The sequence below is a fragment of the Oncorhynchus clarkii genome, chromosome 27 (assembly GCF_045791955.1).
Source record: "Oncorhynchus clarkii lewisi isolate Uvic-CL-2024 chromosome 27, UVic_Ocla_1.0, whole genome shotgun sequence".
NCBI classification, from domain to species: Eukaryota; Metazoa; Chordata; class Actinopteri; order Salmoniformes; family Salmonidae; genus Oncorhynchus; species Oncorhynchus clarkii.
In genome coordinates, this window is record NC_092173.1 from 51,643,283 (window position 1) to 51,659,018 (window position 15,736).

The 15,736-nt window shown below is 47.3% G+C and overlaps 1 protein-coding gene and 1 pseudogene across 1 annotated transcript; one reads left to right on the forward strand and one right to left on the reverse strand.

Annotated features, from left to right (window-relative positions):
* The first annotated feature begins 1,956 nt into the window (after positions 1–1,956).
* LOC139385809 (mucin-2-like) lies at positions 1,957–5,458 on the forward strand. The gene is made up of 3 exons (XM_071131053.1): positions 1,957–3,689; positions 3,873–5,307; positions 5,402–5,458. The coding sequence occupies exons 1-3, from the start codon at positions 1,957–1,959 to the stop codon at positions 5,456–5,458; spliced, it is 3,225 nt and encodes a 1,074-aa protein (XP_070987154.1).
* A 548-nt stretch (positions 5,459–6,006) lies between these two features.
* LOC139385810 (26S proteasome non-ATPase regulatory subunit 8-like) lies at positions 6,007–14,834 on the reverse strand (annotated as a pseudogene).
* Between the last annotated feature and the right edge of the window lie 902 nt (positions 14,835–15,736).

A 15,736-nucleotide genomic window follows, 5' to 3' on the forward strand; every position in this document is an offset into this window, starting at 1 on the left:
AGCCAGTAGAGTGGACAGGTTCAGAGCCAGTAGAGGGGACAGGTCCACAGCCAGTAGAGGGGACAGGTCCAGGGTTCAGCCAGTAGAGGTGACAGGTCCAGAGCGAGTAGAAGGGACAGGTCCAGAGTCAGCAGAGGGGACAGGTCCAGGGCCAGCAGAGGGGACAGGTACAGAGCCAGTAGAGGGGACAGGTCCAGGGTTCAGCCTGCAGAGGGGACAGGTCCAGGGTTCAGCCTGCAGAGGGGACAGGTCCAGAGACAGCAGAGGGGACAGGTCCAGAGCCAGTAGAGGGGATAGGTCCAGAGCCAGTAGAGGGGACAGGTCCAGGGTCAGTAGAGGGGACAGGTCCAGGGTTCAGCCTGCAGAGGGGACAGGTCCAGGGTTTAGCCAGTAGAGGGGACAGGTCCAGAGCCAGTAGAGGGGACAGGTCCAGAGCCAGTAGAGGGGACAGGTCCAGGGTTCAGCCAATAGAGGGGACAGGTCCAGAGCCAGCAGAGGGGACAGGTCCAGAGCCAGTAGAGGGGACAGGTCCAGAGCCAGTAGAGGGGACAGGTCCAGGTTTCAGCCAGTAAAGGGGACAGGTCCAGGATTCAGCCAGTAGAGGGGACAGGTCCAGGGTTCAGCCAGTATAGGGGACAGGTCCAGAGCCAGTAGATTGGACAGGTTCAGAGCCAGTAGAGGGGACAGGTCCAGAGCCTTCAGAGGGGACAGGTTCAGAGCCAGTAGAGGGGACAGGTCCAGAGCCAGTAGAGTGGACAGGTTTAGAGCCAGTATAGGGGACAGGTCCACAGCCAGTAGAGGGGACAGGTCCAGGGTTCAGCCAGTAGAGGTGACAGGTCCAGATCGAGTAGAAGGGACAGGTCCAGAGTCAGCAGAGGGGACAGGTCCAGGGCCAGCAGAGGGGACAGGTACAGAGCCAGTAGAGGGGACAGGTCCAGGGTTCAGCCTGCAGAGGGGACAGGTCCAGGGTTCAGCCTGCAGAGGGGACAGGTCCAGAGACAGCAGAGGGGACAGGTCCAGGGCCAGTAGAGGGGACAAGTCCAGAGTCAGCAGAGGGGACAGGTCCAGGGCCAGCAGAGGGGACAGGTCCAGAGCCAGTACATGGGACAGGTCCAGAGCCAGTAGAGGGGACAGGTCCAGAGTCAGCAGAGGGGACAGGTCCAGGGTTCAGCCTGCAGAGGGGACAGGTCCAGGGTTCAGCCAGTAGAGGGGACAGTTCCAGAGCCAGTAGAAGGGACAGGTCCAGAGCCAGTAGAGGGGACAGGTCCAGAGTCAGCAGAGGGGACAGGTCCAGGGTTCAGCCTGCAGAGGGGACAGGTCCAGGGTTCAGCCAGTAGAGGGGACAGTTCCAGAGCCAGTAGAAGGGACAGGTCCAGAGCCAGTAGAGGGGACAGGTCCAGGGTTCAGCCAGTAGAGGGTAGCAGAGAAGTATTGAATGCACCCAGCTGTCTGTTTGAACTACTGGGACACAGCTCAGATACCTTTGCTTACCCCACAAGACAAGTCTAGAACAGACTATTGGAGGTGCACAGTACTACATAGAGCCATGACAACACAGAACTCTATTCCACATCAGGTAACTGATGCAAGCAGTAAAATCAGATTTAAAAATCAGATAAAATAAACATTACGGAACAGCAGGGACTGTGAAGAAACCAAACATAGGCACAGACACATGCAAAGACACACGATAACATACACACACATGGATTTAGAACTGTAGATATGCGGTGGAGTAGGGGCCTGAGGGCACACAGTGTGTTGTGAAATCTGTGAATGGATTGTAGTCTTTTTAAAATTGTATAAACTGCCTTAATTTTGCTGCACCGCAGGATGAGTAATGGGGATCCATAATAAATACAAATACAGATCCGGGGCTCAGCCAGAAGGGGGCAGCAGAGACGACAGGTCTCAGAGCATCACCTCAAGACCCAGCTCAAACCCCATCACAACACCATGACGTGCAAAAGCACCAACGCCAACTTCAACAGGACCCCTCACATCAACACCAGCCTCAACACGACCCCTCACACCAACACCAGCCTCAACACGACCCCTCACACCAACACCAGCCTCAACAGGACCCCTCACACCAACGCCAGCCTCAACAGGACCCCTCACACCAACGCCAGCGTCAACACGACCCCTCACATCAACGCCAGCCTCAACACGACCCCTCACACCAACACCAGCCTCAACAGGACCCCTCACACCAACACCAGCCTCAACAGGACCCCTCACACCAACGCCAGCCTCAACACGGACCTTCATACCAACACCAGCCTCAACAGGACCCCTCACACCAACACCAGCCTCAACACGACCCCTCACACCAACATCAGCCTCAACAGGACCCCTCACACCAATACGTGCCACAACACGACCCCTCAGATCAACGCCAGCCTCAACAAGACCCCTCACACCAACACCAGCCTCAACACGACCCCTCACACCAACGCCAGCCTCAACAGGACCCCTCACACCAACACCAGCCTCAACACGACCCCTCACACCAACGCCAGCCTCAACACGACCCCTCACACCAACACCAACCTCAACAGAACCCCTCACACCAACGCTAGCCTCAGCAGGACCCCTCACACCAACTCCAGCCTCAACACAACCCCTCACACAAACACCAGCCTCAACAGGACCCCTCACACCAACACCAGTCTCAACAGGACCCCTCACACCAACGCCAGCCTCAACACGACCCCTCACACCAACACCAGCCTCAACAGGACCCCTCACACCAATACGTGCCACAACACGACCCCTCAGACCAACGCCAGCCTCAACAAGACCCCTCACACCAACACCAGCCTCAACACGACCCCTCACACCAACGCCAGCCTCAACAGGACCCCTCACACCAACACCAGCCTCAACACGACCCCTCACACCAACGCCAGCCTCAACAGGACCCCTCACACCAACACCAACCTCAACAGGACCCCTCACACCAACGCTAGCCTCAACAGGACCCCTCACACCAACTCCAGCCTCAACACAACCCCTCACACAAACACCAGCCTCAACAGGAACCCTCACACCAACACCAGTCTCAACAGGACCCCTCACACCAACGCCAGCCTCAACAGGACCCCTCACACCAACGCTAGCCTCAACAGGACCCCTCACACCAACACCAGCCTCAACAGGACCCCTCACACCAACGCTAGCCTCAACAGGACCCCTCACACCAACGCCAGCCTCGAGAGGACCCCTCACACCAACACCAGCCTCAACACGACCCCTCACACCAACGCCAGCCTCAACAGGACCCCTCACACCAACACCAACCTCAACAGGACCCCTCACACCAACGCTAGCCTCAACAGGACCCCTCACACCAACGCCAGCCTCAAGAGGACCCCTCACACCAACACCAGCCTCAACAGGACCCCTCACACCAACGCTAGCCTCAACAGGACCCCTCACACCAACGCTAGCCTCAACAGGACCCCTCACACCAACACCAGCCTCAACAGGACCCCTCACACCAATACGTGCCACAACACGACCCCTCACACCAACACCAGCCTCAAGAGGACCCCTCACACCAACACCAGCCTCAACAGGACCCCTCACACCAACGCTAGCCTCAACAGGACCCCTCACACCAACGCTAGCCTCAACAGGACCCCTCACACCAACACCAGCCTCAACAGGACCCCTCACACCAATACGTGCCACAACACGACCCCTCACACCAACACCAGCCTCAACAAGACCCCTCACACCAACGCCAGCCTCAACAGGACCCCTCACACCAACGCTAGCCTCAACAGGACCCCTCACACCAACACCAGCCTCAACAGGACCCCTCACACCAACGCTAGCCTCAACAGGACCCCTCACACCAACGCTAGCCTCAACAGGACCCCTCACACCAACACCAGCCTCAACAGGACCCCTCACACCAACACCAGTCTCAACAGGACCCCTCACACCAACGCCAGCCTCAAAATGACCCCTCACACCAACACCAGCCTCAACAGGACCCCTCACACCAACGCTAGCCTCAACAGGACCCCTCACACCAACACCAGCCTCAACAGGACCCCTCACACCAACGCTAGCCTCAACAGGACCCCTCACACCAACGCCAGCCTCAAGAGGACCCCTCACACCAACACCAGCCTCAACAGGACCCCTCACACCAACGCTAGCCTCAACAGGACCCCTCACACCAACGCTAGCCTCAACAGGACCCCTCACACCAACACCAGCCTCAACAGGACCCCTCACACCAATACGTGCCACAACACGACCCCTCACACCAACACCAGCCTCAAGAGGACCCCTCACACCAACACCAGCCTCAACAGGACCCCTCACACCAACGCTAGCCTCAACAGGACCCCTCACACCAACGCTAGCCTCAACAGGACCCCTCACACCAACACCAGCCTCAACAGGACCCCTCACACCAATACGTGCCACAACACGACCCCTCACACCAACACCAGCCTCAACAAGACCCCTCACACCAACGCCAGCCTCAACAGGACCCCTCACACCAACGCTAGCCTCAACAGGACCCCTCACACCAACACCAGCCTCAACAGGACCCCTCACACCAACGCTAGCCTCAACAGGACCCCTCACACCAACTCCAGCCTCAACACAACCCCTCACACAAACACCAGCCTCAACAGGACCCCTCACACCAACACCAGTCTCAACAGGACCCCTCACACCAACGCCAGCCTCAAAATGACCCCTCACACCAACACCAGCCTCAACAGGACCCCTCACACCAACGCTAGCCTCAACAGGACCCCTCACACCAACACCAGCCTCAACAGGACCCCTCACACCAACGCGAGCCTCAACAGGACCCCTCACACCAACGCCAGCCTCAAGAGGACCCCTCACACCAACACCAGCCTCAACAGGACCCCTCACACCAACGCTAGCCTCAACAGGACCCCTCACACCAACGCTAGCCTCAACAGGACCCCTCACACCAACACCAGCCTCAACAGGACCCCTCACACCAATACGTGCCACAACACGACCCCTCACACCAACACCAGCCTCAACAAGACCCCTCACACCAACGCCAGCCTCAACAGGACCCCTCACACCAACGCTAGCCTCAACAGGACCCCTCACACCAACACCAGCCTCAACAGGACCCCTCACACCAATAAGTGCCACAACACGACCCCTCACACCAACACCAGCCTCAACAAGACCCCTCACACCAACGCCAGCCTCAACAGGACCCCTCACACCAACACCAGCCTCAACAGGACCCCTCACACCAACGCCAGCCTCAACAGGACCCCTCACACCAATGCCAGCCTCAGCAGGACCTGTTCCATTCATATCATTTCATTTCTAGTCCCCCAGTGGAGAAACCTGTCTTTTCTCTATCTTCCTCTCCTGTCAGGTTGAACTTGAGCAGGAACTTCCGGTGAGCCTCCATGGGTCACCACGGCAACCCTAGCCACCTCCCTAGCACTAGTCACTAGATATGTGTTTAGCAAATATTTATACTACATGAAACTGATCTTCAAAATAAAGAAAGGACAAAATAATATAATTGAGCAGTATAGTTAGTATGTTAAATTTTAAATCATATGACACATGAAATATAGAAAGTATATCATTAAAAAATATATATATTTTACATTTCATACTTGTGCACATTTTTGTGCATTTTTGTGAACAGACCAACCTTAGCTGGAAAGTGATGCCACAACTTTATTTCAGTTACTCAGATGCATTAACACAGTCAGACTAGAGGATGTTAAAATACTCATGTCTCTTCTCAGGGAGCCGTGAGAAGCCGGTTGAGTGGGAGAGAACGACCAAGTGTTGGTAAATCCACCAGTCTGACAATCTGTCACAACAAAGTGTTGGACAAACTACCAGTCTAACAATCTGTCAAAGTGTTGTCAAATCTACAAGTGTGACAATGTATGGAGACATAAGAGGACTGTGTAGTTTGGTATCAAGTGTGTGTGTAATAGCTAACTTCTGCAGTAGGTTACTCTAGACAATCATCTCCAGATGCCGTGCATACTCTATGACTTGCGAAGCCAGCTCGGTGGAGGGAGAGTTGACTTGCTCTGTCCTCTGCTGTTGGCTACTGAATGAGTAGTAACCACCTGGGCTCTGGGTCCAGCCCCGCTGTAAATCACATACACAACTGTAATATGATGAGAGGTTCTGGGTCCAGCCTCGCTGTAACACACAGACACAACTGTAATATGATGAGAGGTTCTGGGTCCAGCCTCGCTGTAACACACAGACACAACTGTAAAATGATGAGAGGTTCTGGGTCCAACCTCGCTGTAACACACAGACACAACTGTAATATGATGAGAGGTTCTGGGTCCAGCCTCGCTGTAACACACAGACACAACTGTAATATGATGAGAGGTTCTGGGTCCAGCCTCGCTGTAACACACAGACACAACTGTAATATGATGAGAGGTTCTGGGTCCAGCCTCGCTGTAACACACAGACACAACTGTAATATGATGAGAGGTTCTGGGTCCAGCCTCGCTGTAACACACAGACACAACTGTAATATGATGAGAGGTTCTGGGTCCAGCCTCGCTGTAACACACAGACACAACTGTAATAAGATGAGAGGTTCTGGGTCCAGCCTCGCTGTAACACACAGACACAACTGTAATACGATGAGAGGTTCTGGGTCCAGCCTCGCTGTAACACACAGACACAACTGTAATACGATGAGAGGTTCTGGGTCCAGCTTTGCTGTAACACACAGACACAACTGATAATAGGATGAGAGGTTCTGGGTCCAGCCTCGCTGTAACACACAGACACAACTGATAATAGGATGAGAGGTTCTGGGTCCAGCCTCGCTGTAACACACAGACACAACTGATAATAGGATGAGAGGTTCTGGGTCCAGCCTCGCTGTAACACACAGACACAACTGTAATACGATGAGAGGTTCTGGGTCCAGCCTCGCTGTAACACACAAACACAACTGTAATACGATGAGAGGTTCTGGGTCCAGCCTCGCTGTAACACACAGACACAACTGTAATACGATGAGAGGTTCTGGGTCCAGCCTCGCTGTAACACACAGACACAACTGTAATACGATGAGAGGTTCTGGGTCCAGCCTCGCTGTAACACACAGACACAACTGTAATACGATGAGAGGTTCTGGGTCCAGCCTCGCTGTAACACACAGACACAACTGTAATACGATGAGAGGTTCTGGGTCCAGCCTCGCTGTAACACACAGACACAACTGTAATACGATGAGAGGTTCTGGGTCCAGCCTCGCTGTAACACACAGACACAACTGTAATATGATGAGACTGGACTAAACTCAAGTTCTAAGGATCGGCCGTTCTTTAAAGCTAACTCCTATGGTCCTTTGTCAAGCACAAACAGATTTTGGACCAGGCTAGTGTTCAGTAGGGTTACAACAGAGTAGAGCAGATATTAACTAACCTTTAAACTCTGTCATGTTGTTTGGGCAGGAGAAGAAAAGCACTCTGGTAGCTTCATTGAAATCGATCTGTTTATAAGCCTTCTCTATGCACCCAGAAATATCATCACTGGAAAACACACACAAGGATCACACCATGCCATTGCTGGACCACAAGGATGACTCAATGAATCCATGCATCTGCCATTTCCAGACAATATCAATTCATCCAATGTCAGAAATCATTCTGCTTAGCAGAATATCTATGAAGAAGGTGTAGCTCTCAGCGGGGATGTTACTGTAACAGTACTCTTCTTGCGTTGTGTACAATCAGTCATCGACACGGAACTCCAACATGTACCACCAGTCATGTAGATTTATTCTGATTGGAACAGCACAAAATTGCACGTCATGCAATGCACGGCTCACCATCCAACTCTGCACTCACTCACGCTGGTTTGGTGCTTGTTCACTGGGCTAGTTACCAAAATAATACAATTACAATGTACAATATAATATATTTAACAATGTACCTGATAGGAGCAGCACAAAATTGCACGTCATGCAATGCACGGCTCACCATCCAACTCTGCACTCACGCACTGTACAAAATATATGAACCCCCCCACCAGACACAGTAAGTTGCTAGCTAGTACTGGCGGGAATTCTTTACAACAAAATGCACAACAAATATTCTCCAAAAACCGCTGCATCTTATGTGTGATGTTCGAATAACATTTACAATTTGATATAAATTGTACATTTAAATCATCACTTGAAAGTGTAAAAATCACTTTTGATGTAGAGTGCTTTGCAACCAACAACTTACCGCTGGTTTGGTGCTTGTTCACTGGGACGATTCTAACTGGAACATCCCCCCCTCATAAGCAAGCTACGCAAACCAGCCAATAAGATGCCATGCTGAGTAGGTGAAGGCAAGACAAACTCAAACCAAAAACCCATTGGCTTAACAATAAAGTGGCAAGGGGAATCACCAATATAACCCTGTTACATCACCTTTGGCCCGGCACACTTTGTTGTAACTTCCTTCCATCAGGTACTGACATGAAGATAATGAAAAGTTAAAAAGGCATTCTACAAGCCAGCTGGAATTGCCATGGTTCCACAAAGACAAAGAGAAAGAACAAGCAAAGAAGCGATATACATATGGGTCATTACAGTAGAAGGTAGAGTCTCCTAATCCGTGACCTGATCTCTTATTTCTGAGGCTCTGAATACATGTGTGGAAATTAATTTCTGTCATTTTTCTCATGCCAAAACCGGATTAAATGCCAAAAAGATGACATTCTCAATGTCACTAGGGAAAACGCACACAAACCAAAAAAATGAAGCGCCACTACAAAGTCAAAACATGATTTAGTTCTGTACAATTTGCTTGATGTTGCGGACCAGTGACTTCGGTATATCGACATTAGCTAGCTAGCTTATGTTAACATGCTAGCGACTCGTCAGAATATGCTGCTACATAATAATCAGCTCTCATTAGCTAGTTACCTGGCTGGATAGAGCAGCAAGCGCCAGTCCAATGGAAACCAATGCAACCCTGCTGGCTAACAGCTAGCTAAATGAGCTCACTGAGCTCACTCAGAGTCAAGGCGTTAAGTGCCATCGTGCAGAAAAAGCAAAGAAAATACTGGTTGATGAGCTAGCTAAGTTAGCTACCATTGTGCGTGCACAAATGCATAACGAGTCAGTGACGACACATTGTATCAAAGTCAAGAAGGCATACAGAATGGACTGCCTCTGGGACTGGACTGCCCCATCTAGCTAGCTATCTAGTACTAGGGGGGTACAAAAATGCAGGTACAGACGTATAGGTCATACAATTATATGTTCTTCTAGTCAATGACAATACATGTTGCAAAGAAAATACCTGCATCAAATCTCTAGTTGTGTTGTTGTGCATAGGAAAGTGGACTCCTTAACATGTATTTATGTATTTATTAAGGATCCCCATTAGTTCCTGCCAAGGCAGCAGCTACTCTTCCTGGGGTTTATTATTGATCCCCATTAGTTCCTGCCAAGGCAGCAGCTACTCTTCCTGGGGTTTATTATGGATCCCCATTAGTTCCTGCCAAGGCAGCAGCTACTCTTCCTGGGGTTTATTATGGATCCCCATTAGTTCCTGCCAAGGCAGCAGCTACTCTTCCTGGGGTTTATTATGGATCCCCATTAGTTCCTGCCAAGGCAGCAGCTACTCTTCCTGGGGTTTATTATGGATCCCCATTAGTTCCTGCCAAGGCAGCAGCTACTCTTCCTGGGGTTTATTATGGATCCCCATTAGTACCTGCCAAGGCAGCAACTACTCTTCCTGTGGTTTATTATGGATCCCCATTAGTTCCTGCCAAGGCAGCAGCTACTCTTCCTGGGGTTTGTTATGGAGCTCCATACTAGTCAGACAGAGAACTGATACTGTATACTGGTTGTTGGTGAGAGATTAGTGTGGGGTTTGGGGGAGGGGTTCTGTGGGTGGCTTTTGACCATTGTATTGGATTCCACATGTCTTAGTCAATGGTGGGAAGAAGTTTGGTCTTAAGTCGGATGTTGGGTACTATAATTGTTGAATACTATGTGAATCTTTAAATTAAAAAGGTCAATTTGGGCGCAATCAATTAGCTTCACTTCTCATAGATCAAATTATATATCAACAAAATAATTGTTGGTGGAATGCTGTTCTTATCTATTTCTAACAGAAAACAATTTCCATACAATCTGAGATGAGTGTCAAAATCCTCTCTCTTGTGTTTTTGAGGTCGAACGACCCAGTTAAAACATTGAACTAGAAGTCAATGAAAGCCAGAATATGACTCTTGGGGAGAGGATGAGGGTACATGTCTGAAGCAGCATAGGTCACCTGCTCTAAGGAGATGTTGATCTGGATGTCTTTAGCAGTCAAATCAAATCAAATCAAATCAAATTTTATTTGTCACATACACATGGTTAGCAGATGTTAATGCGAGTGTAGCGAAATGCTTGTGCTTCTAGTTCCGACAATGCAGTAATAACAAGTAATCTAACTAACAATTCCAAAACTACTGTCTTGTACACAGTGTAAGGGGATAAAGAATATGTACATAAGGATATATGAATGAGTGATGGTACAGAGCAGCATAGGCAAGATACAGTAGATGGTATCGAGTACAGTATGTACAAATGAGATGAGTATGTAAACAAAGTGGCATAGTTTAAAGTGGCTAGTGATACATGTATTACATAAGGATACAGTCGATGATATAGAGTACAGTATATACGTATGCATATGAGATGAATAATGTAGGGTAAGTAACATTATATAAGGTAGCATTGTCAGCCTCTCCAGCTCTGTTTGGAACTGACACACGGTTCTGGGACAGCAGAAAGATTAGGTGCAGACCCAGCAGCTGGAGCATGTACGCCGACTCTGGCAACTCATCCCTGGATGGAGCAGCAGGAGCATGTAGGCCGACTCTGGCAACTCATCCCTGGATGGAGCAGCAGGAGCATGTAGACCGACTCTGGCAACTCATCCCTGGATGGAGCAGCAGGAGCATGTAGGCCGACTCTGGCAACTCATCCCTGGAGGGAGCAGCAGGAGCATGTAGACCGACTCTGGCAACTCATCCCTGGATGGAGCAGCAGGAGCATGTCGGCCAACTCTGTCAACTCATCCCTAGATGGAGCAGCAGGAGCATGTAGGCCGAGTCTGGCAACTCATCCCTGGATGGAGCAGCAGGAGCATGTAGGCCGACTCTGGCAACTCATCCCTGGATGGAGCAGCAGGAGCATGTAGACCGACTCTGGCAACTCATCCCTGTATGGAGCAGCAGGAGCATGTAGACCGACTCTGGCAACTCATCCCTGGATGGAGCAGCAGGAGCATGTAGGCCGACTCTGGCAACTCATCCCTGGATGGAGCAGCAGGAGCATGTAGACCGACTCTGGCAACTCATCCCTGTATAGAGCAGCAGAAGCATGTAGACCGACTCTGGCAACTCATCCCTAGATTGAACAAGCTCAGGTTGAGATGCTCTGCGGATAGAGTGCCTTCAGAAAGTATTCACACCTTGACTTTACACATTTTGTTGTTTTACTGCCTAAATGTAACATTACATTTAGATTTGTTACTGGCTTACACACAATACCCCATAATGTCAAAGTGTTCGTCGACATTTTTACGAATTAATTATATATGAAAAGCTGAAATGTCTTGAGTCAATAAGTATTGTCATGACTACACTTGAGGATCCAAGGGCTCAGATCAGATTGACAATGATTGACAAATAACCAGGCCCTCTCTCACCCACAGAAGAGAGGAGGGGGGGTTGGGCCGACTTTTGACACCTCACACCCGGTTGTACATTTTATGTAGCAGAGACTCTCTCTCTTTAGTATCAACCAAAGGAATGAGTTTGTTCACAGACACTTTTGCCCTCGCAAAACTCTAACATCCAAAAGGTGAACACTGGAACAATATTCCTAACATCAGAACATGGGGAATGATGAGAGATGGTCTATGGAAAGCTAATGTCTATTTTGTGATGTCTTTAAAAATGGTATAACGAAAATACTGTAACTTGAAAAGTATACACACTGTATATGTCAGGTTTTCATCTTATATGTTGTGGTGAGACATGAAACATGAACGTATTTTTGTTAAGAACATAGATTTAGTGATACTTTGCACCAGTAAGTAGCCTTGCCCCGAGGGAGCTCAGAGATCATGTCAGGATGATGGAATGCCCCTTTTACACAGAGTGCATAAAGGATTGGAAGAGAAATTAGCATCAGACCAGAAAGACATGAGACCGTGGTACACGTGTTTGAAATGGTTAGAACTTAACCTCAATACGAGGTGAAGAAGATGAACTCACCAGACTAGACCCGAACATTGCCAGGCTGCAGCTGTGCATGTAAAGTTGTTCAAACTTTTGACTGACTATCCACACGAGCTAAGAACAAGTTCTGAACAAAGAAACTATCGATGACCGAACATTTAAGGAGGGCATTGTGACCTCTGGTGGACAACCCCCTTTCAAGAAGGCATGGTTTCAACAGAGATAGATGATGAACGACTGCATTCAAACACATAAATACATTCATGACTTCTTAGTCCAAACAGGCAGTGGTTTTTGTGGAAAGTAAATGGTTACTGTGAGCGTAGTTTCCAAATGTACGATAAGTGATCTTTGTCTCCCTCTCTATACCCCTTTTTTGGTAAACAAGCAGTCATCTGTCAGTCCACTAGGGACCTTTGTCTCATGTAAGTGTGTATTCTGTGCTATTTAGTTAGCTGGTAAATAAATATTAAAACCAATTTGTGTGGTACGGAATGATCAGTAAAGCTGGGGTTTTTGCGGATCAAAGAAGGTTGAGGTAATGATTAATAAGTGACTGTTATCGATATAACTTATATATCTAGAGTTTTTTTTATATTGATATGAAGTGCCATAACACCCCAAAAATTATCCGTATTGATATGATGTGCCATAACTTGTGACCAATAAAAACAAGGAGATATTGGGCATCCTTGTTTATTTCTAAGGCTAATATCAAATCTCTTTCCATGGGAAAATTTAACAGAGCTGTTACTATTATGAAGTGTCTTAATTACACTTTGAAAATATTGACCAAAGGTCTACAAATAAAATAAAGATATCTTCCATAATGTGCTCATTGTAGTCTATCATGTCCAATACGGACATTATTACATATAAACTCAGCAAAAAAAAGAAAGAAAATAAATATCCCTTTTTCAGGACCCTGTCTTTCAAAGATAATTTGTAAAAATCCAAATAACTTCACAGATCTTCATTGTAAAGGGTTTAAATTCTGTTTTCCCATGCTTGTTCAATGACCCATAAACAATTAATGAACATGCACCTGTGGAACGGTCGATAAGACACTAACAGCTTACAGACGGTAGACAATTAAGGTCACAGTTATGAAAACTTAGGACACTAATGAGGCCTTTCTACTGACTCTGAAAAACACCAAAAGAAAGATGCCCAGGGTCCCTGCTCATCTGTGTGAACATGCCTTAGGCATGCTGCAAGGAGGCATGAGGACTGCAGATGTAGCCAGGGCAATAAAGTACAATGTCCATACTGTGAGACACCTAAGACAGTGCTACAGGGAGACAGGACGGACAGCTGATCATCCTCGCAATAGCAGACCACGTGTAACAACAGGAAAAAAAGGTTTTGAGGCCATTGGATTTTCCAATGCTTTTCTATGGGGAAGCCAAATTATTAGGACCCAGATTGCAGTTCCTATGGCTTGCACTAGATGTCAACAGCCTTTAGAAATTGTTCTATGTTTTTTTTTGAAAAACGAAGAAGTAGTCTTACTCTTTCTAAGTGTCACTCAGGTGACCTCCAGTCTTTTCGTGCGCGTGAATGAAGGTGCGCTCTGAGTTGTTTTTCTCCAGTAAATAGTTTATTCAGTCTTAAATTTTATCGATGATTTACATTTTAGGGTACCTGAGGTTGGATTAGAAACGTTGTTTGAAATGTTTGGACCAAGTCTACAGGTAACTTAGATTAGATCCTTTGTAGTCATGTTGGGCGAGTTGGAACCGGTATATTTCTGAATCAAACGCGCTAAATAAATATACATTTTTGGGATATAAAGAAGGACTTTATCGAACTAAACAATCATTCATTGTGTAACTGAGACCTTTGGGATTGCAAAAAGATGAAGATCTTCAAAGGTAAACGATTTATTTTATCGCTATTTCTGACTTTCGTGATGCATCTGTTTGGTTGGAAAATGTTTTTCATGCTTTTGTATGCATGCTTTTGTATGCCTTACAATAAGCAAATATTCACCCATAGTTAGTGTTTAGTTTACCAGTTCAGGTCAGCCTTTCTCATTCAAAGTGTTTTTGTAAATTCTTTACAATAAAAGGCTGCGTTTCACCTGGCAATTAGGCAGTATTTAGGCCTACCAGTTCTGTTTGAGTTAGACTGGATCTCTCTCAAATGTTCTGATTTGGTCACATTTCTTTCCCATCAATGATCCCTCTTGCAACGACAAAGAACGCTATTTTCCCTGCATTTCAAACTGCAGCCACCATCGGCCACAGGTTCTGACTGTCTACAGATCCTCAGTGAACTTACATTTTCGCTTGATGAGGAACTCACAGTTCTTTCCTCACCTCTAGAGAAGATCCTGTGTAGATCTGTTGGTGAACTGGATGATGGTTGTCCTCGGACTCGTCTTGATCCTTGACTCTTCCCAAACAATGAACGATGTCCACATTTTCCTGAAGTTTGGCTTTTGATTCAGGAATGACAGCTCCACAGATGTCAACAACGTCAACAACAACGTCAACAACAATGTCCTCACCCACCTGCTCTAGAATTCCGTGGAGCCTCAGGTTCAGACTGGTTTCTCTCTGCCTCATTTACCTTTTGATCAATTTGATCAAACTGAGGTCAATTTGTTAACCGTGAGAATTGTGTGATGTAATTTATTGTCAGGTTGTGGAAGCTGCATGCTTGTCTTTTCTATTCCGAGGATGTGTGCTCATCCTGTCATATTTACTTAACCTTTATTGAACTATATCAGATGTTAAAGCTAATATATAATGCATGTTGGGTTGAAGTCAATGCACCTGACTAGAGATTACTTGGCTGGGGTTCAATACTTGCGATAGTTATTATTTTTGCTCTCCCAAAAGCAACACAGGCCTAATACAAGATATATAAAGTAATGAGTTACCATTTCAGAAAATCATGGGACATATAGTCCTTGGTATTTTATGTCAATCATATTGCTACTACAGCCTATAACTGATGCTTCATGGTCTTATGCTTCCATCTATTGGAAATATTTAGCAATTAAAAATGATTACTTCACATAGAAACATTGAATAGGCAGCTGAGAAAGAGTGTATTTTTCATATGAAATCCTGAGATTAGTCTAAAACCTATGAATTCCTGAAATTAGTCTGCCCCACTTATCCCAGTTGCTGGACTTTCACACAGAGGTTACTAGGTCACACCCAGTTCAAACCACATCTGAAAAATAAAACGTCAATTGTGGCTTGTTTATCAAGTGTTCTGCCTTGCAATAATACATTTCATAAAATAGCTAATAATAAAAAACGAAATGCTTATTTAGGTTTGATAAAAAAAAATATATATGATCTAAATTCTATTTAGTACTAATCAAATCAAATTTATTTATATAGCCCTTCGTACATCAGCTGATATCTCAAAGTGCTGTACAGAAACCCAGCCTAAAACCCCAAACAGCAAGCAATGCAGGTGTAGAAGCAGGGTGGCTAGGAAAAACTCCCTAGAA

Excerpts from the sequence above, each read along its gene's own strand:
- LOC139385809 (XM_071131053.1), top strand. The coding sequence starts at position 1,957 with ATGACGTGCAAAAGCACCAACGCCAACTTCAACAGGACCCCTCACATC. Across the intron at positions 3,690-3,872 it reads AGGACCCCTCACACCAATAC|CCTCAACAGGACCCCTCACA; the intron begins GTGCCACAACAC and ends CACCAACGCTAG. Across the intron at positions 5,308-5,401 it reads ACAGGACCCCTCACACCAAT|GTTGAACTTGAGCAGGAACT; the intron begins GCCAGCCTCAGC and ends CTCTCCTGTCAG.